Raw genomic sequence first — 23,283 nt, forward strand, 5'->3', positions numbered from 1 at the left:
GGGGCTGGGGGGGGTGTGGGGCAGGCATGGTGATGTGGGGGGGCCATGGGGGGTGTGGGGTGGGCATGGGGGGCACGGGGGGGTGTGGGGGGGCATGGGGGGTGTGGGGCAGGCATGGGGGGCACGGGGGGGTGTTGGGGGGCTGGGGGGGTGTGGGGCAGGCATGGTGATGTGGGGGGCCATGGGGGGGTGTGGGGCAGGCATGGGGGGTGAGGGGTGGGTGTCGGGGGGCTGGGGGGGGTGTGGGGCAGGCATGGGGGGGGATGTGGGGTGAGCATGGGGGGGTGTGGGGGGCGTGGGGCTGCAGGTGGGACCCCGGGCGCCGGCCGTGGGGCGGGGGCCGGGGTCTCCCGTGGGGCGGGGGGTGACGGCCCCACGGCTCTCACAGCGCGGCGCTGCCCGAGGAGGAGGAGGAGGAGGCGCCGGGCTGCAAGGTAGGGACCCCCCCGCCCCCCACCCCCGCGCGGCCCCTTCCCCGCTGCGGCCTGGGGGGCTGCCCCACGGCTGGGGGGCGGCCGTGCCCCACGCCGTGCCCCCCGCAGCGCTTCGCCGTGCGCTCGCTGGGCTGGGCGCGGGTGAGCGAGGAGGAGCTGGCGCCGGGCAGGAGCAGCGTGGCCGTCGGCAGCCGCATCCGCCAGCTCGGGCTGCAGCCCCACGGCCGCCCCGGCGCGGAGCGCGAGGTGAGTGGGGCGCGGGGGGCGCGGGGGGCAGCGGCCCAATGCAAGCCAGCAGTGTGCCCGGGTGGCCAAGGCGGCCAACAGCATCCTGGCTCGCGTCAGGGATGGCGTGGCCAGCGGGAGCAGGGCAGGGATCGTGCCCCGTGCTCGGCGCTGGGGAGGCCGCACCTGGAATGCTGTGTCCAGTTTTGGGCCCCTCACTCCAGGAAGGACATTGGGGTGCTGGAGCGTGTCCAGAGAAGGGCAGCGGAGCTGGGGCAGGGTCTGGAGCACAGGGCTGGTGGGGAGCGGCTGAGGGAGCTGGGGGTGTTCAGCCTGGAGAAGAGGAGGCTGAGGGGAGACCTGATCGCTCTGCAGCTCCTGGGGTTGCAGCGAGGCGCGGATTGGGCTCTGCTCCCACGTAGTTAGCGATGGGACGAGAGGAAATGGTCTCAAGCTGCGCCAGGGGAGGTTTAGGTTGGATATTAGGAAAAATTCCTTCACGGAAAGAGTGGCCAAGCACTGGAGCAGGCTGCCCAGAGAGGTGGGGGAGTCCCCAGCCCTGGGGTTCAAGCACGGGCAGAGGTGGCACGGGGGCCATGGTCCGGAGGGCACAGGGAGATGGGGTGACGGCCGGGCTGATGGTCTCAGGAATCCTTCCAACCTCAGCGATTCCCGGTTTTCACCGTCGCTATAAACGACCCAGCCCAGGCGGGATGCGTGGGGCCGCCGCTGTCCCCTGCGCTGGCTGCGGTGCCCATGGCCGTGCTGGGGCACTGGGGGCACTGGGGGCACTGGGGGCGCTGGGGGCACTGGGGGCAGTGGGGGCACTGGGGGCAGTGGGGGCAGTGGGGGCACTGGGAGCACTGGGGGCAGTGGGGGCAGTGGGGGCGCTGGGGGCGCTGGGGGCACTGGGGTCACTGGGAGCACTGGGGGCACTGGGGTCACTGGAGCACTGGGAGCAGTGGGGGCGCTGGGGGCACTGGGGCGCTGGGGGCGCTGGGGGCACTGGGTCACTGGGAGCACTGGGAGCAGTGGGGGCACTGGGGGCACTGGGGGCACTGGGGGCAGTGGGGGCACTGGGAGCACTGGGAGCAGTGGGGGCGCTGGGGGCAGTGGGGGCAGTGGGGGCACTGGGGGCGCTGGGGCACTGGGGGCACTGGGGCACTGGGAGCAGTGGGGGCACTGGGGGCGCTGGGGGCGCTGGGGGCAGTGGGGGCACTGGGGGCAGTGGGGGCAGTGGGGGGGCGCTGGGGGCAGTGGGGGCAGTGGGGGCGCTGGGGGTGCTGGGGGCGCTGGGGGCACTGGGGGCACTGGGGGCGCTGGGGGCGCTGGGGGCGCTGGGGGCAGTGGGGGCAGTGGGGGCGCTGGGGGCACTGGGGGCAGTGGGGGCAGTGGGGGCGCTGGGGGTGCTGGGGGCGCTGGGGGCACTGGGGGCACTGGGGGCGCTGGGGGCGCTGGGGGCGCTGGGGGCAGTGGGGGCAGTGGGGGCGCTGGGGGCGCTGGGGGCACTGGGGGCAGTGGGGGGCGCTGGGGGCAGTGGGGGCGCTGGGGCACTGGGGGCACTGGGGGCACTGGGGGCAGTGGGGGCAGTGGGGGCGCTGGGGGCAGTGGGGGCGCTGGGGGCACTGGGGGCACTGGGGGCAGTGGGGGCGCTGGGGGCGCTGGGGGCAGTGGGGGCGCTGGGCGATCTTGAAGGGCTTTGCCAACCCCAACGACCCCGTGGTTCCACGATTCTGTGGCTCCATGGCTGCCCCACGCCCTGCCCCACACCCAACCCCACACCCCGCCCCACACCCCACCACGCACCCCACACTCTGCCCACACCCAACCCCACACCCCACACTGCGCCCCATACCCCACCACACACCCCACACCCCGCCCCACACCTCACCCCACGCACCACACCGCACACCACACCCCACACCCTGCCCCACACCACACACCCCGCCCCACACCCCACACCCCACCCCACACCCCACCACACACCCTGCTCCACACCCCCCACCCTGCCCCACACCCAACCCCATAACCTGCCCCATACCCCGCCCCACACCCCACCCCACACCCCACGCCCCACCCCACACCCCGCACACCACACCGCACCACCCCACACCCTGCCCCACACCCCACACTGCGCCCCACCACCCCCACCCCCACCCCACGCCCCACCCCACACCCTGCCCCACACACCACACCGCACACCCCACACCCCGCCCCACACCTCACCCCATACCCCACACCACACACCCCACCCCACACCCCGCCCCACACCCCACCCCACACCCCGCCCCACACCCACACCGCACACCCCACACCCTGCCCCACACCCCACCCCATACCCCACACCACACACCCCACCCCACACCCCGCCCCACAGCACACACCCCACCCCACACCCTGCCCCACACCCACACCCCGCCCCACACCCCACCCCACACCCCACACCCCGCCCCACACCCCACACCACACCCCACACCCCACCCCATACCCCGCCCCACACCCTGCCCCACACCCACACCACACCCCACACCCCACACCCCACCCCATACCCCGCCCCACACCCCGCCCCACACTCCACACCCTGCCCCACACCCCACACCACACCCCACACCCCACACCTCACCCCATACCCCACCCCACACCCCGCCCCACACCCCACACCCACACCACACCCCGCCCCACACCCCGCCCCACACCCCACCCCACACCCCGCCCCACACCCCACCCCACACCTCACCCCATACCCCACAGCACACACCCCACCCCACATCCTGCCCCACACCCCACCCCATACCCCACACCCCGCCCCACACCCGCCCCACACCCCACACCCCACACCACACCCCACACCCCACGCCCCACCCCACACCCTGCCCCACACCCCGCCCCACACCCCACACCACACCCCACACCCCACGCCCCACCCCACACCCCGCCCCACACCCCGCCCCACCGTGCCCCGCGCTGCCCCAGGGCCGGGCGATGCTGCTGCTGCTGGAGGGGCGGGCGCTGAAGCTGCTGGACCCCCAGGACCGGGCCCTGCTGCACGCGCAGCCCGTGGGCGGCATCCGCGTCTGGGGCGTGGGGCGCGACAGCGGCAGGTGGGGCGCGGGGTCAGGGGGCGCAGGGTGGGGGGCACGGGGGGCGCGGGGTCAGGGGCGCGGGGTCAGGGGGCGCAGGGTCAGGGGGCGCAGGGTGGGGGGCACGGGGGGCGCGGGGTCAGGGGGCGCAGGGTGGGGGGCACGGGGGGCGCGGGGTCAGGGGCGCGGGGTCAGGGGGCGCAGGGTGGGGGGCACGGGGGGCGCGGGGTCAGGGGTCACAGGGTTGGGGGGTGCAGGGTGGGGGGCGCAGGGGGTGTGGGGTCAGGGGGTGCGGGGTCAGGGGTCACAGGGTCAGGGGGTGTGGGGTCAGGGGGCGCAGGGGATGCGGGGGGATGCATCCAGCGCTGTGGGGATGTGGGTGTGGGGCTGGGGGGGTCCCTGGGTGTGGGGCTGGGTCTCCCATGGGTGTGGGGCTGGGGGTCTCCCGTGGGTGTGGGGCTGGGGGGGTCCCGTGGGTGTGGGGCTGGGGGTCCCGTGGGTGTGGGGCTGGGTCTCCCGTGGGTGTGGGGCTGAGGGGGTCCCGTGGGTGTGGGCTGGGGGGTCCCATGGGTGTGGGGCTGTGGGTCCCATGGGTGTGGGGCTGGGGGTCCCGTGGGTGGTGGGGCTGGGTCTCCCATGGGTGTGGGGCTGGGGGTCTCCCGTGGGTGTGGGGCTGGGGGTCCCGTGGGTGTGGGGCTGGGGGTCCGTGGGTGTGGGGCTGTGGGCTCCCGTGGGTGTGGGCTGGGGCTCCCGATGGTGTGGGGCTGGGGGTCTCCCGTGGGTGTGGGGCTGGGGGTCTCCCATGGGTGTGGGGCTGGGGGGGTCCCGTGGGTGTGGGGCTGGGGGGGGTCCCGTGGGTGTGGGGCTGGGGGGTCCCGTGGGTGTGGGGCTGTGGGGCTCCCGTGGGTGTGGGGCTGGGGGTCCCGTGGGGTGTGGGGCTGTGGGGCTCCCGTGGGTGTGGGGCTGGGGGTCCCGTGGGTGTGGGGCTGGGGGTCCCGTGGGTGTGGGGCTGGGGGGGTCCCGTGGGTGTGGGGCTGGGGTCCCTGGGTGTGGGCTGGGGGTCCCGTGGGTGTGGGGCTGAGGGGGTCCCGATGGTGTGGGGCTGGGGGTCCGTGGGTGTGGGCTGGGTCTCCCGTGGGTGTGGGGCTGGGGCTCCCGTGGGTGTGGGGCTGTGGGCTCCCGTGGGTGTGGGGCTGGGGGTCTCCCGTGGGTGTGGGGCTGAGGGGGTCCCGTGGGTGTGGGGCTGGGGGTCTCCATGGGTGTGGGGCTGGGGGTCCCGATGGTGTGGGGCTGGGGGTCCTGTGGGTGTGGGGCTGGGGGTCCCACGGGTGTGGGCTGGGGGGCTCGCGTGGGTGTGGGGCTGGGGGTCTCCGTGGGTGTGGGGCTGGGGGGGTCCCGTGGGTGTGGGGCTGGGGGGCTCCCGTGGGTGTGGGGCTGTGGGCTCCCGTGGGTGTGGGGCTGGGGCTCCCGATGGTGTGGGGCTGGGGGTCTCCCGTGGGTGTGGGGCTGGGGGTCCCATGGGTGTGGGGCTGGGGGTCCCGTGGGTGTGGGGCTGGGGGGGTCCCGTGGGTGTGGGGCTGGGGGTCCCTGGTGTGGGGCTGGGGGGGTCCCATGGGTGTGGGGCTGGGGGTCCCGTGGGTGTGGGGCTGGGGGTCCCTGGGTGTGGGGCTGGGGGTCCCGTGGGTGTGGGGCTGGGGCTCCATGGGTGTGGGGCTGGGCTCCCGTGGGTGTGGGGCTGTGGGGCTCCCGTGGGTGTGGGGCTGGGGTCCCGTGGGTGTGGGGCTGGGGGTCCCGTGGGTGTGGGGCTGGGGGGGTCCCGTGGGTGTGGGGCTGTGGGGCTCCCGTGGGTGTGGGGCTGTGGGGCTCCCGTGGGTGTGGGGCTGGGGGGGGTCCCGTGGGTGTGGGGCTGGGGGGGTCCCGTGGGTGTGGGGCTGGGGGTCCTGTGGGTGTGGGGCTGGGGGTCCCGTGGGTGTGGGGCTGGGGGGCTCGCGTGGGTGTGGGGCTGTGGGGGTCCCGTGGGTGTGGGGCTGGGTCTCCCGTGGGTGTGGGGCTGGGGGGTCTCCCGTGGGTGTGGGGCTGAGGGGGTCCCGTGGGTGTGGGGCTGGGGGGTCTCCCGTGGGTGTGGGGCTGTGGGGCTCCCGTGGGTGTGGGCTGGGGGGTCTCCCATGGGTGTGGGGCTGTGGGGGTCCCGTGGGTGTGGGGCTGGGGGTCTCCCATGGGTGTGGGGCTGTGGGGGTCCCGTGGGTGTGGGGCTGGGGGCTCCAGGTGCGCACAGGGCGCGGGGCCCAGGCACGTGTGGGGCGCAGGGTCCTGGGTGCCCGTGGGGCCGGGGGGGGGGGCCCTGGGGGGGGGGAGGGGTGCCTGGTGTGGGGCGCAGGGGGTGGGGGGCTGCGCCCCGGCCCCCCCCTAACCGCGCTCTCCGGCTCTCTCCTGCCGCGCGCCGGGACGCAGGGAGAGGTAACGGCGGGCCGGGGGGGCCGGGGGGCACGGGGGGGGCCGGGGGGCACGGGGGGGGCCGGGGGGGCCGGGGGTCCCTGAGCGCAGCCCCCCCCCCCCCCCCCCCAGGGACTTCGCCTTCGTGGCGCGGGACCGGCGAGGCTGACGCAGGAGCTGCGCTGCCACGTCTTCCGCTGCGACGGCCCCCGCCAGGGACGTGGCCACCGGCCTGCACGAGCTCTGCTCCCAGGTGAGGACCCCCCAGAGCCCCCCCGAGCCCCCCAGGGCCCCCCCAGAGCCCCCAGAGCCCCCTGCCCCACATGGGCCCCCCAGAGCCCCCCCAGAGCCCCCCCGAGCCCCCCAGAGCCCCCCAGGGCCCCCCCAGAGAGCCCCCTGCCCCACATGGGCCCCCCAGAGCCCCCCAGAGCCCCCCAGAGCCCCCCAGAGCCCCCCAGAGCCCCCTGCCCCACATGGGCCCCCCAGAGCCCCCCCAGAGCCCCCCCGAGCCCCCCAGAGCCCCCCAGAGCCCCCCCAGAGCCCCCTGCCCCATATGGGCCCCCCGAGCCCCCCCAGAGCCCCCCCAGAGCCCCCTGCCCCACATGGGCCCCCCAGAGCCCCCCAGAGCCCCCTGCCCCACATGGGCCCCCCCAGAGCCCCCCCAGAGCCCCCCCCAGAGCCCCTGCCCCACATGGGCCCCCCAGAGCCCCCCCAGAGCCCCCTGCCCCACATGGGCCCCCCAGAGCCCCCCAGGGGCCCCCCCAGAGCCCCCCAGAGCCCCCTGCCCCACATGGGCCCCCCAGAGCCCCCCAGAGCCCCCCCAGAGCCCCCTGCCCCACATGGGCCCCCCAGAGCCCCCCAGAGCCCCCCAGAGCCCCCCCAGAGCCCCCTGCCCCACATGGGCCCCCAGAGCCCCCCCAGAGCCCCCTGCCCCACATGGGCCCCCAGAGCCCCCCCAGAGCCCCCTGCCCCCACATGGGCCCCCCAGAGCCCCCCCAGAGCCCCCCCGAGCCCCCCAGAGCCCCCTGCCCCCCCAGAGCCCCCCAGAGCCCCCAGAACCCCCCCTGCCCCACATGAGCCCCCCCCAGACCCCCCCACCCCAGGTGAGCCCCCCGAGATCCCCCTGCCCCAGGCAAGACCCCCCCAAACCTCCCCAGCCCCAGGTGACCCCCCCAGCCAGCTCCGAGGTCTGTTCTGGGGTGAGACCCTCCCCTCCCCTCCCCGTGGGTCCCATGGGTCGCCGTGGGTCCCTGTGGGTCACCGTGGGTCCCATGGTTTGCCGTGGGTCCCCGTGGGTCTCTGGGTCCCTGTGGGTCCTGTGGGTCACCATGGGTTGCCATGGGTCGCTGTGGGTCCCCGTGGGTCTCTGGGTCCCTGTGGGTCACCATGGGTTGCCATGGGTCGCTGTGGGTCCCATGTGTCCCCGTGGGTCCCATGGGTCGCCGTGGGTCGCCGTGGGTCCCCGTGGGTCCCATGGGTTGCCGTGGGTACCCGTGGTCTCTGTGGGTCCCGTGGGTCCCTGTGGGTTGCCATGGGTCACCATGGGTCGCCGTGGGTCGCTGTGGGTCCCATGGGTCCCTGTGGGTCGCCGTGGGTCGCTGTGGGTCCCATGGGTCGCCGTGGGTCGCCATGGGTCGCCGTGGGTCCCCGTGGGTCCCTGTGGGTCCCATGGGTCGCCCGTGGGTCGCCGTGGGTCCCATGGGTCGCCGTGGGTCGCTGTGGGTCCCCGTGGGTCCCATGGGTCGCCGTGGGTCGCCATGGGTTGCCGTGGGTCCCCTGTGGGTCACCGTGGGTCCCATGGTTCGCCGTGGGTCCCTGTGGGTCCCGTGGGTCGCCGTGGGTCCCATGGGTTGCCGTGGGTCGCCGTGGGTCGCCGGTGGGCCGCCCCGGCCCTGCGTGGGGAGCGGGCCGGGGGCCGTGCCGTGACGGCCGGTGGGGCCCCCCCGTGCTCCCCCCAGATCGCGGCGGAGCGGCGGCGCGGGCGGGCGCCGGCCAACGCCTCTGCACGGAGCCCTCCAGGCTGGTGGAGATCCCCTTCCAGGGTGCGGGGGGCGGGGGGCTGCTTGGGGGGCTGGGGGGCTGCTGGGGGGGCTGGGGGGCAGCTGGGGGGGCTGGGGGGGCTGGGGGGGCTTGGGGGGGGCTGCTTGGGGGGCTTTGGGGGGGCTGGGGGGGCTATGGGGGGCTGCTTGGGGGGCTGGGGGGGCTGCTTGGGGGGCTGCTTGGGGGGCTGGGGAGGCTTTGGGGGGCTTGGGGGGGCTGCTTGGGGGGCTGGGGGGCGGCTGGGGGGGCTGGGGAGGCTTTGGGGGGGCTGGGGGGGCTGGGGGGGCTGCTTGGGGGGCTGGGGAGGCTTTGGGGGGCTTGGGGGGGCTGCTTGGGGGGCTGGGGAGGCTTTGGGGGGCTGCTTGGGGCTGCTTGGGGGGCTGCTTGGGGGGCTGGGGAGGCTTTGGGGGGCTTGGGGGGGCTGCTTGGGGGGCTGGGGAGGCTTTGGGGGGCTGCTTGGGGGGGCTGCTTGGGGGGCTGGGGAGGCTTTGGGGGGCTTGGGGGGGCTGCTTGGGGGGCTGGGGGGGCTTTGGGGGGCTGGGCGGGAGGCTATGGGGGGCTGCTTGGGGCTGGGGGGCTGGGGGGGCTTGGGGGGCTCTGGGGGGGCTGGGGGGCTTGGGGGTGGGGGCTGGGGGGGGGCGCTATGGGGGGGCTGCTTGGGGGGCTGGGGGGACTGCTTGGGGGGCTGCTTGGGGGCTGGGGAGGCTTTGGGGGGCTGCTTGGGGGTTGGGGGGCTGTTGTGGGGGCCGGCAGGGTGGGGGCCGGGTGTGGGGCGCAGCAGTAGCAGTGAGCTGGGTGTTGGGGTGCGGCGGTGGCCACGGCCGGGTGTTGCTGGGTGTTGGGTGCGGCGGTGGCGGTGGGTGTGGGGTGCGGCAGTGCCGGGTGTTGGGGTGCGGTGGTGCCAGGTGTTGGGTGCAGCGGTGTCAGTGGGTGTTGGGTGCGGCGGTGCTGGGTGTTTGGGCGCAGCGGTGTCGGTGGGTGTTGGGGTGTGGTGGTGTTGGGTGCGGCGGTGCCGGGTGTTGGGTGCGGCGGTGTCAGTGGGTGTTGGGTGCGGCAGTGCTGGGTGTTGGGGTGTAGTGGTGCCGGGTGTTGGGTGCAGCGGTGTCGGTGGGTGTTGGGGTGTGGCGGTGCTGGGTGTTGGGGTGCGGTGGTGCTGGGTGTTGGGTGTGGCGGTGTCAGTGGGTGTTGGGTGCGGTGGTGCTGGGTGTTGGCGTACGGTGGTGCGGGTGTTTGGGTGCGGCGGTGTCGGTGGTGTTGGGGTGTGGTGGTGTTGGGTGCGGCAGTGCCGGGTGTTGGGTGCGGCGGTGTCGGTGGGTGTGGGGTGCGGTGGTGCCAGCTGTTGGGGTGTGGCGGTGTTGGGGTGCGGTGGTGCCGGGTGTTGGGTGTGGCGGTGTCAGTGGGGGTTGGGTGCGGTGGTGTTGGGGTGCGTTGGTGCCGGGTGTTGGGTGCGGCCGGTGCTGGGTGTTGGGTGCAGCGGTGTCGGTGGGTGTTGGGGTGTGCTGGTGTTGGGTGCGGCGGTGCTGGGTGTTGGGGTGTGGTGGTGTCGGTGGGTGTTGGGGTGTGGTGGTGTCAGTGGGGTTGGGGTGCGGTGGTGTTGGGTGCGTTGGTGCCGGGTGTTGGGTGCGGCGGTGCTGGGTGTTGGGTGCAGCGGTGTCGGTGGGTGTTGGGGTGTGCTGGTGTTGGGTGCGGCGGTGCTGGGTGTTGGGGTGTGGTGGTGTCGGTGGGTGTTGGGGTGTGGTGGTGTTGGGTGCGTTGGTGCCGGGTGTTGGGTGCGGCGGTGCTGGGTGTGGGTGCAGCGGTGTCGGTGGGTGTTGGGGTGTGCTGGTGTTGGGTGCGGCGGTGCTGGGTGTTGGGGTGTGGTGGTGTCGGTGGGTGTTGGGGTGTGGTGGTGTTGGGTGCGGTGGTGCCGGGTGTTGGGCGCAGTGGTGTCGGTGGGTGTTGGGTGTGGCGGTGCTGGGTGTGGGGGTACTGTGGTGCCGGGTGTGGGGCGCGGCGGTGCCGGTGGCTGTTGGGGTGTGGTGGTGTGGGGCGCGGCGGTGCCGGCTGTGGGGCGCGGCGGTGTCGGCGTGGGCCCGAGCCTGCCCGGCGCCGCAGTGGAGTTCCCGGCGCCCAAGAGCGAGGCGGTGCAGAAGTTCCCCGTCTGCTACCTGGGCTGCGTGCCCGTGGCCAAGCCCGTGGGTGAGTGTGGGGCGCGGCCGCGGGCCCCGGCACCCGCGGGGCCGCCGTGGGGCACCCCTCAGCCCCCCGCCCGCCCCCCCCCAGGCATGGACGTCATCAACGCGGCGCTGGAGGCGGCGCTGGCCGCCGGCGGCAAGGAGCGCCGGACCCCCATCGTGGTCAGCGTGGCGCCCGCCACGCTCACCATCGCCCACGAGCAGGTGGGCCGGGCGCGGGGCGCGGGGCGCGGGGCGCGGGGCGGGGGCCGGCGCTGACCCCCGGCCGCGTGCCCGCAGACGGAGGCGGTGCTGTGCGAGTGCCGCGTGCGCTTCCTCTCCTTCATGGGCGTGGGCCGCGACGTGCGCTCCTTCGCCTTCATCGTGGCCAGCGCGCCCGGCGCCTTCCGCTGCCACATGCTCTGGTGCGAGCCCAACGCCGCGGGGCTGAGCGAGCGCTGCAGGCGGCCTGCGTGGTGAGCGCCGCCCCACGGCTCCCGCCCCACGGCTCCCGCCCCACGGCTCCTCCCTGCCCCATGCACCCCTCCCCATGGACCCTGCCCCACGGGGCTCCCGCCCCACGGCTCCCGCCCCACGGATCCTGCCCCACGGCTCCTCCCTGCCCCATGCACCCCACCCCATGGACCCTGCCCCACGGCCCTGCCCCACGGCTCCTGCCCCACGGCTCCTGTCCCACGGCTCCCGCCCCACGGCTCCTGCCCCATGGACCCTGCCCCACAGCTCCCGCCCCACGGCTCCTGCCCCATGGACCCTGCCCCACGGCTCCTCCCTGCCCCATGGACCCTGCCCCACGGCTCCTGCCCCACAGCTCCTGCCCCATGGACCCCACCCCACGGCCCCTCCCTGCCCCATGGACCCTGTCCCATGGACCCTGCCCCACAGCTCCTCCCTGCCCCATGCACCCCACCCCCATGGACCCTGCCCCACAGCTCCCACCCCACGGCTCCTGCCCCACGGCTCCTCCCTGCCCCATGGACCCCACCCCCACAGACCCTGCCCCATGGACCCCACCCCACGGCTCCTGCCCCATGGACCCTGCCCCACAGCTCCTCCCTGCCCCATGCACCCCACCCCATGGACCCTGCCCCCACAGCTCCTGCCCCACGGCTCCTGCCCCATGGACCCTGCCCCACGGCTCCTCCCTGCCCCATGGACCCCACCCCACGGACCCTGCCCCCATGGACCCCACTCCACGGCTCCTGCCCCACGGACCCTGCCCCACAGCTCCTCCCTGCCCCATGCACCCCACCCCATGGACCCTGCCCCACAGCTCCTGCCCCACGGCTCCTGCCCCATGGACCCTGCCCCACGGCTCCTCCCTGCCCCATGGACCCCACCCCATGGCTCCTGCCCCATGGACCCTGCCTCACGGCTCCTCCCTGCCCCATGGACCCCACCCCACGGACCCTGCCCCATGGACCCCACTCCACGGCTCCTGCCCCACGGACCCTGCCCCACAGCTCCTCCCTGCCCCATGCACCCCACCCCATGGACCCTGCCCCCACAGCTCCTGCCCCACGGCTCCTGCCCCATGGACCCTGCCCCACGGCTCCTCCCTGCCCCATGGACCCCACCCCATGGCTCCTGCCCCATGGACCCTGCCTCACGGCTCCTCCCTGCCCCATGGACCCCACCCCACGGACCCTGCCCCATGGACCCCACTCCACGGCTCCTGCCCCACGGACCCTGCCCCACAGCTCCTCCCTGCCCCATGCACCCCACCCCATGGACCCTGCCCCACAGCTCCTGCCCCACGGCTCCTGCCCCATGGACCCCGCCCCACGGCTCCTCCCTGCCCATGGACCCCCACCCCACAGACCCTGCCGCATGGACCCCCGCCCCACGGCTCCTGCCCCATGGACCCCACCCCACGGCTCCTGCGCCATGGACCCTGCCCCACAGCTCCTCCCTGCCCCATGCACCCCACCCCATGGACCCTGCCCCACAGCTCCTGCCCCACGGCTCCTGCCCCATGGACCCTGCCCCACGGCTCCTGCCCCACAGCTCCTGCCCCATGGACCCCACCCCACGGCTCCTCCCTGCCCCATGGACCCTGTCCCATGGACCCTGCCCCGCAGCTCCTGCCCCCACGGACCCCGCCCCACGGCACCTGCCCCACGGCTCCTCCCTGCCCCACAGCATGTGCCCCACGGCTCCTCCCTGCCCCACGGACCCTGCCCCACACCTCCTCCCTGCCCCACAGCACCTGCCCCACGACTCCTGCCCCATGGACCCCCGCCCCACGGACCCCGCCCCACGGCACCTGCCCCATGGCTCCTCCCTGCCCCACAGCGCCTCCCTGCCCCACGGACCCTGCCCCACGGCACCTGCCCCACAGCTCCTCCCTGCCTCACAGCTCCTCCATGCCCCACAGCTCCTGCCCCATGGACCCCGCCCCATGGCTCCTTCCTGCCCCACGGCACCTGCCCCACGGCACCTGCCTGTCCCACGGACCCCACCTCACAGACCCTGCCCCATGGCTCCTCCCTGCCCCACAGCACCTGCCCCATGGCTCCTCCCTGCCCCACGGCCCCTTCCTCAGCCCCACAGCCCCTCCCCGGCCCCACAGCCCCCTCCCCAGCCCCACAGCCCCCCTCCCCAGCCCCACAGCCCTTTCCTCAGCCCCCACAGCCCCCTCCCCAGCCCCACAGCCCCTTCCCCAGCCCCTCCCCGGCTCCACAGCCCCTTCCCCAGCCCCACAGCCCCTTCCCCAGCCCCACAGCCCTTTCCTCAGCCCCACAGCCCTTTCCTCAGCCCCACAGCCCTTTCCTCAGCCCCACAGCCCCTTCCCCAGCCCCTCCCCGGCCCCACAGCTGACCCCGCTCTCCCCAGCTGCGCTACCAGAAGTGCCTGGACGCGCGGCCCCAGGCCTCCAGCTCCTGCCTGCCCGCGCCCCCCCGCCGACTCGGTGGCCCGGCGGGTGGGCTCCTCGGTGCGCCGCGGCGTGCAGACCCTCCTGGGCAGCCTGAAGCCCAAGCGCCTCGGGGCGCAGACGCCGTGAGCCGGCACGCGGGGGAGCGACCGAGACCCCTTCCCCCCCCCGCCGCCCCCCGGGACGGGACGGGGGGACGGGACGGCGGCGGGGGGCTGAGGCGGCGGCGGGGCGCGAGCACGCGGGGCCGGGGGGCTGCCGGGACGTGCGCGTCGAGCGCGGTGCCCCGCCACGACGCCGGCGTCCCGCCCCACGTGCCGGGGCTCGCCCCACGGCGCCGGCGTCCCGCCCCACGTGCCGGGGCTCGCCCCACGGCGCCGGCGTCCCGCCCCACGTGCCAGGGCTCGCCCCACGGCACCGCCGGCGGGGGCGCGGGGCCCACCCTGCCCCGATGCATGCGGTCTAACCTGCGGCGCGCAGCTCCCCGGGGCCGAGGGCCCCCGAGCCGCCGCCCCTGTAACGAAGATCTGTGTCGTACTAAATAATTAATAAACCGATAATTAACAAACCCATTCCAGCAGCCCGGCCTGGCCCCCGCCCCGCGAGGAGGAGGAGGAGCGGGGTTCACCTGCCCTCCCGGCGCATCCCGCGGCGCTGGGGTGGGGGCCGCCGTGTCCGTCACAGCTTTATTGCGCCGCAGGTCGGGGCGGCAGCCGGCACCCAGCACCCGGCACCCAGCACCCACCCGCCTTCCTCGGGCCCTGCGCGCCGAGCCCCGGGGCTGCTGGGGTCTGGGGGTCCCATCCCCGCTCAGAGCCGGTGCTGCCGGGGGTCCTGGGGGTCCGGATCCCCGCTCAGCAGAGCTGGTGCTGCCACGGTCCTGGGGGTCCCATCGGCACTCAGCAGAGCCGGCACTGGGGGGGGGTCCGGGGGTCCCATCCCTGCTCAGAGCTGACGCTGCGGGGGTCTGGGGGTCCCATTCCCGCTCAGCAGAGCCGGCGCTGCCGGGGTCCTGGGGGTCCGGATCCCCGCTCAGCAGAGCTGGTGCTGTGGGGGTCTGGGGTCCCGATCCCCACTCAGAGCCGGCGCTGCCGGGGTGCTGGGGGTCCCAATCCCTGCTCAGAGCCAGTTTTCCCGGGGTCCGGGGGTCCCATTCCCGCTCAGCAGAGCCGGTGCTGCCGCGGTCTGGGGGTTCCATCTGCACTCAGCAGAGCCGGCACTGGGGGGGGTCCGGGGGTCCCATCCCTGCTCAGAGCCGATGCTGCGGGGGTCCGGGGGTCCCATTCCCGCTCAGCAGAGCCAGCACTGGGGGGGTCCGGGGGTCCCATCCCCACTCAGAGCCGGTGCTGCCGCGGTCTGGGGGGGTCCTGATCCCTGCTCAGAGCCGATGCTGCGGGGGTCCGGGGGTCCCAATCCCGCTCAGCAGAGCCGGTGCTGCCAGGGTCTGGGGTCCCATCGGCACTCAGCAGAGCCGGCACTGGGGGGGGTCTGGGGGTCCCATCCCTGCTCAGAGCCGGTGGTGCCGGGGTCTGGGGGTCCGGATCCCCGCTCAGCAGAGCCGGTGGTGCCGGGGCCTGGGGTCCCATCCCCACTCAGAGCCAACACTGGGGGGGTCCGGGTGTCCCATCCCTGCTCAGAGCTGGCGCTGCCGGGGTCTGGGGGTCCCAATCCCTGCTCAGCAGAGCTGGTGGTGCTGGGGTCCCATCCCCGCTCAGAGCTGACGCTGCGGGGGTCCTGGGGGTCTGGATCCCCGCTCGGAGCCGACGCTCTGGGGGTCCTGGGGGTCCGGATCCCCGCTCAGAGCCAGCGCTGCGGGGGTCCTGGGGGTCCGGATCCCCGCTCAGAGCCAGCGCTGTGGGGGTCCGGATCCCTGCTCAGAGCCGGTGCTGTGGGGGTCCTGGGGGTCCGGATCCCCGCTCAGAGCCGGTGCTGCGGGGGTCTGGGGTCCCATCCCCGCTTGGAGCCGGTGCTGTGGGGGTCTGGATCCCCGCTCAGAGCTGGCGCTGCGGGGGTCCTGGGGGTCCGGATCCCCGCTCGGAGCCGACGCTGCCGGGGTCCGGGGGTCCCATCCGCGCTCAGCAGAGCTGTCGCTGCCGCCAGAGCGCCTGGACGCGGTCGAAGGGCAGCGCGGGGCGCAGGGGCTGGCAGAGGCGGGGGTCGGCGGAGCGGCCGGTGCGCAGGGCGCAGAGCAGCGCGGCCTTGCAGGCGGCCAGGCAGGGCTCGCGGGGCGGGTGGCCCTTGTGGAAGAGGAACCAGAAGCGCTGGAAGAGGCGCTCGTCGTCCTGGAAGCGGCGGATGAGCCGGTCCCAGTCGGCGGGGAAGGCGCTGGGCAGCCCGTAGGCCTCGCGGGCGCGGTAGAGGCGGCGCCAGCGCGGCTCGGCCCCCGGCGCGTTGGCCTCGGTGAGGTTGAGGATGAAGGTCTCGTGGTCCAGCACGGCGTGGGAGCTGCCGGGGTAGGCGCCGTCCACCTCGTAGACGCGGTAGCCTGCGGGCGCGGGCAGGGTCAGCGCGGCGCGGCGGGGCGCGGCGGGGCGGCGGGGGGGGTCGGGGCTCACCGGGGTTGAGGTTGATGTAGGTGGTGACGCTGGGGGCCACGAAGGCGACGGAGACGGGGCGCGTCAGCGTCTCCTCGTCGTAGAACATCTCGAACTCGTCCACGTGCGTGTGCCCGAAGAACTGAGCCGCGATGGTGCCCTCAAACCTGCGCCGGCGCGGGAGGTGAAGGCTGGCGCTGCCCAGGCCTCCGCCACGGTGCAGCCACGGTGCAGCCACCACGGTGCAGCTGCCGTGGTGCAGCCGCCATGGTGCACGCCACGGTGCAGCCACAACGGTGCAGCCACCACGGTGCAGCCATGGTGCAGCTGCCGTGGTGTGGCCACGGTGCACGCCGTGGTGTGGCCACGGTGCACGCCACGGTGCAGCCACCACGGTGCAGCCACGGTGCAGCCGCCACGGTGCAGCCGCCACGGTGCAGCTGCCGTGGTGTGGCCACGGTGCAGCCACAGTGCAGCCACCGGAGTGCAGCCACCATGGTGCAGCCACGGTGCAGCCGCCATGGTGCAGCCGCCACAGTGCGACCACGGTGCAGCTGCCATGGTGCAACCACAGTGCAGCCGCCACAGTGCAGCCGCCACGGTGCGACCATGGTGCACACCACGGTGCAGCCACCACAGTGCACGCCATGGTGCGGCCGCCACGGTGCAGCCACCACGGTGCGACCATGGTGCACACCACGGTGCAGCCGCCACGGTGCAGCTGCCACGGTGCGACCATGGTGCACACCACGGTGCAGCCGTCATGGTGCAGCCGCCACGGTGCAACCACAGTGCAGCCGCCACGGTGCAGCCACCACAGTGCACGCCCCAGTGCGGCCATGGTGCAGCTGCCACGGTGCAGCCGCCACGGTGCGACCATGGTGCACGCCACGGTGCAGCCGCCACGGTGCGACCATGGTGCACGCCACAGTGCAGCCACCACAGTGCACGCCACAGTGCACGCCCCAGTGCGGCCATGGTGCAGCCGCCACGGCGCAGCCGCCACGGTGCGACCATGGTGCACGCCACGGTGCAGCCGCCACGGTGCACGCCCCAGTGCGGCCATGGTGCAGCCACCACAGTGCAGCCACGGTGCAGCCGCCACGGTGCAACCATGGTGCACGCCACGGTGCAGCCGCCACGGTGCACGCCCCAGTGCGGCCATGGTGCAGCCACCACGGTGCAGCCACAGTGCAGCTGCCACGGTGTCACCGGGCTCCACCGACGCCACGTGCCCGGCCGCGCCCATCGGCGCGGTCCCACCCGGCACAGGCAGCTTTGGCCCCCCCCCGACCCCGGACGCTGCGGCGCGCCGCCGCCGTCCCCCTCGGTCCCCCCTCGGTCCCTGCGGCGGGCGCGGCGGCGCGGCGGCGCTGACCTGTCGACGATGCGGTAGTAGTTCCAGCTCCAGCTGCGCAGGCAGTGCGCCGGCGGGATGTGGCCGATGATGTGCACCTAGGGCGGCGAGGCGGGGCTGCGGCGCTGCCCGGGACCCCCCACCCCGGTTTGGCGGGGCCGGGACCCCCCCCCCCCGCCGCCCTCACCTTCTCCCCCGCCTGCTCGGCGGCCGCCAGGACCCCCACCAGCCACTGCAGCTGCCCCGCGGGGTCGGTGGCGTTGATGAGCAGCCAGAAGTTGGCCTGGGAGCAGAAGTTCATGTTGAGGGAGACGAGGCGCAGCCCGGGCCAGACCCGCGCCGTGTAGAACCCGGCGGCCCTGCGGGGAGCGGGGGGTGAGCGCTGCCTGCCCCCCCCCCCCGCCGCGACCCCCCCCCGTCCCCCCGCCCCAAGCACCCCACACCCTTGGCCCACAGCCCCCCACGCCCCCCTTAAAACCCTGAGCCTGGAGACACCCCCCGCCACCCCCCCCATTCGTGCCCACCCGAAGCACCCCGAGCCCCCCATGCCCGCCTGCCCCAAGCCCCTGAGCCCCCCATTCCTGCCCCCCCAAAGCACCCTGAGCCTGCAGCCCCCCCATTCCTGCCCCCCAAATTCCCCGAGCCCCCCATTCCTGCCCCCCAAAGCACCCTGAGCCTGCAGCCCCCCCCTTCCAGCCCCCCCAAAATGCCCCAAGCCCCCCATTCCTGCCCCCCCAAGCACCCTGAGCCTGCAGCCCCCCCATTCCTGCCCCCCCCAAGCACCCTGAGCCCCCCATTCCTGCCCCCCCAAAATGCCCCAAGCCCCCCCATTCCTGCCCCCCAAAGCACCCCGAGCCTGCAGCCCCCCCATTCCTGCCCCCCCAAATTCCCCGAGCCCCCCATTCCTGCCCCCCCAAAGCACCCTGAGCCTGCAGCCCCCCATTCCTGCCCCCCAAAGCACCCCGAGCCTGCAGCCCCCCCATTCCTGCCCCCCCAAATGCCCCAAGCCCCCCATTCCTGCCCCCCCCAAGCACCCCGAGCCTGCAGCCCCCCCATTCCTGCCCCCCCAAATTCCCCAAGCCCCCCATTCCTGCCCCCCCAAGCACCCCGAGCCTGCAGCCCCCCCTTCCAGCCCCCCCAAAATGCCCCAAGCCCCCCATTCCTGCCCCCCAAAGCACCCTGAGCCCCCCATTCCTGCCCCCCCAAGCACCCTGAGCCTGCAGCCCCCCCATTCCTGCCCCCCCAAATGCCCCAAGCCCCCCATTCCTGCCCCCCCAAAGCACCCCGAGCCTGCAGCCCCCCCATTCCTGCCCCCCCAAAGCACCCTGAGCCTGCAGCCCCCCCATTCCTGCCCCCCCAAGCACCCTGAGCCTGCAGCCCCCCCTTCCTGCCCCCCAAATTCCCCGAGCCCCCCATTCCTGCCCCCCCAAAGCACCCTGAGCCTGCAGCCCCCCCATTCCTGCCCCCCAAAGCACCCTGAGCCTGCAGCCCCCCCTTCCAGCCCCCCCAAAATGCCCCGAGCCCCCCATTCCTGCCCCCCCAAAGCACCCTGAGCCTGCAGCCCCCCCATTCCTGCCCCCCCAAATTCCCCAAGCCCCCCATTCCTGCCCCCCCAAGCACCCTGAGCCTGCAGCCCCCCCATTCCTGCCCCCCCAAGCACCCCGAGCCCCCCATTCCTGCCCCCCCAAGCACCCTGAGCCTGCAGCCCCCCCATTCCTGCCCCCCCAAAATGCCCCGAGCCCCCCATTCCTGCCCCCCCAAGCACCCTGAGCCTGCAGCCCCCCCATTCCTGCCCCCCCAAATTCCCCGAGCCCCCCATTCCTGCCCCCCCAAGCACCCTGAGCCTGCAGCCCCCCCTTCCAGCCCCCCCAAAATGCCCCGAGCCCCCCATTCCTGCCCCCCAAAGCACCCTGAGCCTGCAGCCCCCCCATTCCTGCCCCCCAAATTCCCCGAGCCCCCCATTCCTGCCCCCCCCAAAGCACCCTGAGCCTGCAGCCCCCCCTTCCAGCCCCCCCAAAATGCCCCGAGCCCCCCATTCCTGCCCCCCCAAAGCACCCTGAGCCTGCAGCCCCCCCATTCCTGCCCCCCCAAAATGCCCCGAGCCCCCCCTGGCCCCCGCCCCCCCCCCGTCCCTGAGCCCCCCGGCCCCCACCGCAGGGTCCGCAGCGCCGGGGGGGGCAGCCAGCCCTGCCAGGCCTCGGCCATGGCGTCGTAGAGCCAGGCGGCCGACTGGTTGCCCCGCACGTAGGGCGGGGGGAAGGCGTTGACGGGGGTGGCCTCGTGGTTGCCCACGGCCGGGTAGACGGGCAGGGGGCCCAGGTGCCGGCGCAGCAGCGCGGTGACGGTGCGCAGGGCCAGCAGCTGGTCCCGGCGGCTCTGCTGCCAGACGTCGTGCGCCGGGATGTCGCCGGTCCAGTACGCGGCGGCGAAGGGGGCCGCGGCGGGCAGCTGGGCCAGCAGCCCCTCGATGGTGCGCAGCGGCAGGTCGCACTTGCCGTACTCCCCCCAAAAACCGGCGCCGCCGGGGCCGGGGCGGGGGGTGCCGCGGCAGCAGAGCGGGTCCGGGCAGGCGGCTTGGCTGCCCGGCGCGTAGCGGCGGTCCCAGTGCACGTCGGTGAGGAAGAGGATGCGGGCGGCGGGCGCGCCGGGCGGCGGGGGCCGCGGGGGCCGCACCGGCGGCTTGGGGGCGGCGGGCAGGGAGACGTTCCAGGCGCCGAGGATGTCCCAGCGGCCGCAGCGCCGGCCCAGCAGCAGCCCGCAGGCCTCGCCGGGCCGCAGCACCGAGCGGGCCCAGGCGGCCGCCACGTCGCGCTGGAAGAGCTGCACGGCCTGCCGGCACACCTCGGCCCGCGCCAGCCGCAGCTCCTGGCACAGCCGGGCCGCCACGCGCCCCACGCGCGCCACGGCGGGCTCCAGCTGCGGGGCGGCAGGCGGCTGGGACGGCGCCGGCTCCGGGCCGCGCACCCCGACGCACCCCGACGCCCCGGGACGGCGGCGCCCGCGCCCCGCTCCCCTCCCCCGCCGCCCGGGCACCGGCTCGGTTCCGCTTTCCGGGAAGGAAGCGGGGGGGCCCCGGGGGTCCTGCCCGGCCCGGCCACGGCCCTCAGAGAGGAGCCGCTGGCCCGTCCCGTCCCGTCCCAGCCCATCCCAGCACGTCCCGGCCCATCCCAGTCCATCCCGGCCCATCCCGGCCCATCCCAGTCCATCCCGGCCCATCCCAGCCCGTCCCAGCCCATCCCAGCCCGTCCCAGTCCATCCCGGCCCATCCCAGTCCATCCCAGCCCATCCCGGCCCGTCCCGGCCCATCCCGGCCCATCCCAGTCCATCCCAGCCCGTCCCAGCCCGTCCCAGCCCGTCCCAGCCCGTCCCAGCCCGTCCCAGCCCATCCCAGCCCATCCCGGCCCATCCCAGTCCGTCCCAGCCCATCCCGGCCCATCCCAGTCCATCCCAGTCCATCCCAGCCCGTCCCAGCCCGTCCCAGCCCATCCCAGCCCATCCCGGCCCATCCCAGTCCGTCCCAGTCCGTCCCGGCCCATCCCAGTCCATCCCAGCCCGTCCCAGCCCGTCCCAGCCCGTCCCAGCCCGTCCCAGTCCATCCCAGTCCATCCCAGCCCATCCCAGCCCATCCCAGCCCATCCCAGCCCGTCCCAGCCCATCCCAGCCCATCCCAGCCCGTCCCAGCCCGTCCCAGTCCATCCCAGTCCATCCCAGTCCATCCCAGTCCATCCCAGTCCGTCCCAGCCCATCCCGGCCCGTCCCAGCCCGTCCCAGCCCGTCCCAGCCCATCCCGGCCCATCCCAGCCCGTCCCAGCCCGTCCCAGTCCGTCCCAGCCCATCCCAGTCCATCCCAGTCCATCCCAGTCCGTCCCAGTCCGTCCCAGTCCATCCCAGCTCGTCCCAGCCCGTCCCAGCCCGTCCCAGTCCGTCCCAGTCCGTCCCGGCCCATCCCAGTCCATCCCAGCCCATCCCAGCCCGTCCCAGTCCATCCCAGTCTGTCCCAGTCCATCCCAGCCCATCCCAGCCCGTCCCCGTCCCCATCCCGGTCCCTGTCCCAGCCCATCCCAGTCTGTCCCAGCCCATCCCAGCCCCCGTCACTGGTCCCGTGCCCATCCCAAGCCAGGACGCGCCCCATCCCGTCCCGGTGCTGTCCCGGTCCCGTCCCTGTCCCCATCCCGTCCCGGTGCTGTCCCGGTCCCGTCCCTGTCCCCATCCCGGTCCCGGTCCCGCCCCAAGCCAGGACGCGCCCCATCCCGCCCCGCTCCGGCTGTCGCAAGCTCCAGCGTGTCCCAACCTGGCCCGGCCCCGTCACGAGGCCCCGTCCCTGCCCCAGCTCCAGCGTCCAGACCCATCCCGGCCCCATCCTGACCCTGGCCCCATCCCGGCCCCATCCCGGCCCCATCCCAGACCCATCCCAGCCCCATCCCAGCCCCATCCCGGCCCCATCCCGGCCCCATCCTGACCCTGGCCCATCCCGGCCCCATCCCGGCCCCATCCCAGACCCATCCCAGCCCCATCCCAGCCCCATCCCGGCCCCATCCCGGCCCCATCCTGACCCTGGCCCCATCCCAGCCCCATCCCGGCCCCATCCCGGCCCCATCCCGGCCCCATCCTGACCCTGGCCCCATCCCAGCCCCATCCCAGCCCCATCCCGGCCCCATCCCGGCCCCATCCCGGCCCCATCCCAGCCCGTCCCCATCCCTGTCCCAGTCCCGTGCCCGTCCCAAGCCACCACGTGCCCCAGCGCGTCCCGTCCCCGTCACGAGATTCCAGCCTGTCCCTATCCCAGCTCCGGCGTCCAGACCCATCCCAGCCCCATCCCGGCCCCATCCCAACTTCATCCCTGCCCCATCCCAGCCCCATCCCAGCCCCATCCCGGCCCATCCCGGTCCATCCCAGCCCCATCCCGACCCCATCCCAACTTCATCCCTGCCCCATCCCAGCCCCATCCCGGCCCCATCCCAACTTCATCCCTGCCCCATCCCAGCCCCATCCCGGCCCCATCCCAGCCCCATCCCAGACCCATCCCAGCCCATCCCGGTCCATCCCGGCCCCATCCCGGCCCCATCCCAGACCCATCCCAGACCCATCCCAGACCCATCCCGGTCCATCCCGGTCCCATCCCAGCCCCATCCCAGCCCCATCCCAGCCCCATCCCAGCCCCATCCCGGCCCCATCCCAGACCCATCCCGGCCCCATCCCGGCCCCATCCCGGTCCATCCCGGCCCCATCCCGGCCCCATCCCGGTCCATCCCTGCCCCATCCCAGCCCCATCCTGACCCTGACCCCATCCCTGCCCCTGACCCCGACCCCGGCCCTGACCCCGTCCCAGCCCGATCCCTGTCCCCATCCCAGCCCCATCCTGCCCCCGACCCTGACCCCGGCCCTGACCCCGGCCCCGGCCCCGACCCCGACCCTGACCCCGGCCCCGACCCTGACCCTGCCCCTGACCCTGCCCCTGACCCTGCCCCTGACCCCGGCCCCGACCCTGACCCTGCCCCTGCCCCTGACCCCGACCCTGCCCCCGACCCCGACCCTGCCCCTGCCCCTGACCCTGCCCCTGACCCCGACCCTGCCCCCGACCCCGACCCTGCCCCCGACCCTGACCCTGCCCCCGGCCCTGCCCCTGCCCCCGACCCTGACCCTGCCCCCGACCCTGACCCTGCCCCTGACCCTGCCCCCGACCCCGGCCCTGCCCCCCCCGGCCCGCCCCTCCCCCACCTGCAGGGCCAGGTCCAGCGCCCCGAAGAGCGCGCGGCACAGGGGGCAGCTCAGGTTCCGCCACCCCCAGCGCGGGGCCGCCTCCAGCAGCGCCGCATCGCCGGCAGGGGGCGCTGCCGCCGACAGCGACAGCAGCGACAGCAGCGACAGCAGCGACAGCAGCGACAGCAGCGACAGCAGCGACAGCAGCGACAGCGGCGGGGCCGGGCCGGAACCCTCAGCCCGGGCAGCCATGGCCGAACGACGGGGGAGGGGCGGGGGAGGGGCGGGGGAGGGGCGGGGGAGGGGAGGGGGGAGGGGCGGGAGGGGGAGGGGCCGAGCTGTCACGTGACGGGGCGGGAACGGGGGGAGGGAAAAGAGGGAAACGGCAGCGGCGGCGTCAAAGAGCGGCGGGAGCGGGACGGGAGATGGAGCCC

General features: G+C 75.1%; 2 protein-coding genes across 2 annotated transcripts; one reads left to right on the forward strand and one right to left on the reverse strand.

Annotated features, from left to right (window-relative positions):
* Window positions 1–388: 388 nt before the first annotated feature.
* LOC142596955 (amyloid beta precursor protein binding family B member 1-like) lies at window positions 389–13,387 on the forward strand (the record flags this gene model as incomplete). Its single annotated transcript, XM_075727397.1, is given in 15 exon segments — window positions 389–434; window positions 543–680; window positions 3,633–3,760; window positions 6,191–6,196; window positions 6,305–6,329; window positions 6,332–6,376; window positions 6,378–6,425; window positions 8,131–8,167; window positions 8,170–8,214; window positions 10,307–10,390; window positions 10,475–10,590; window positions 10,666–10,819; window positions 10,822–10,841; window positions 13,219–13,278; window positions 13,280–13,387. Coding segments are annotated over 15 exon segments (1,060 nt in total), but the record flags the coding sequence as incomplete, so codon positions are not given.
* A 1,946-nt stretch (window positions 13,388–15,333) lies between these two features.
* Window positions 15,334–23,101, reverse strand: SMPD1 (sphingomyelin phosphodiesterase 1). Its single transcript, XM_075727395.1, has 6 exons — window positions 22,868–23,101; window positions 19,302–20,065; window positions 17,337–17,508; window positions 17,171–17,247; window positions 15,814–15,959; window positions 15,334–15,743 (listed from the first exon to the last, which is right to left on the reverse strand). The coding sequence occupies exons 1-6, from the start codon at window positions 23,099–23,101 to the stop codon at window positions 15,334–15,336; spliced, it is 1,803 nt and encodes a 600-aa protein (XP_075583510.1).
* Window positions 23,102–23,283: the final 182 nt, after the last annotated feature.

The sequence above is a fragment of the Pelecanus crispus genome, unplaced genomic scaffold, assembly GCF_030463565.1.
Source record: "Pelecanus crispus isolate bPelCri1 unplaced genomic scaffold, bPelCri1.pri SCAFFOLD_256, whole genome shotgun sequence".
NCBI classification, from domain to species: domain Eukaryota; kingdom Metazoa; phylum Chordata; class Aves; order Pelecaniformes; family Pelecanidae; genus Pelecanus; species Pelecanus crispus.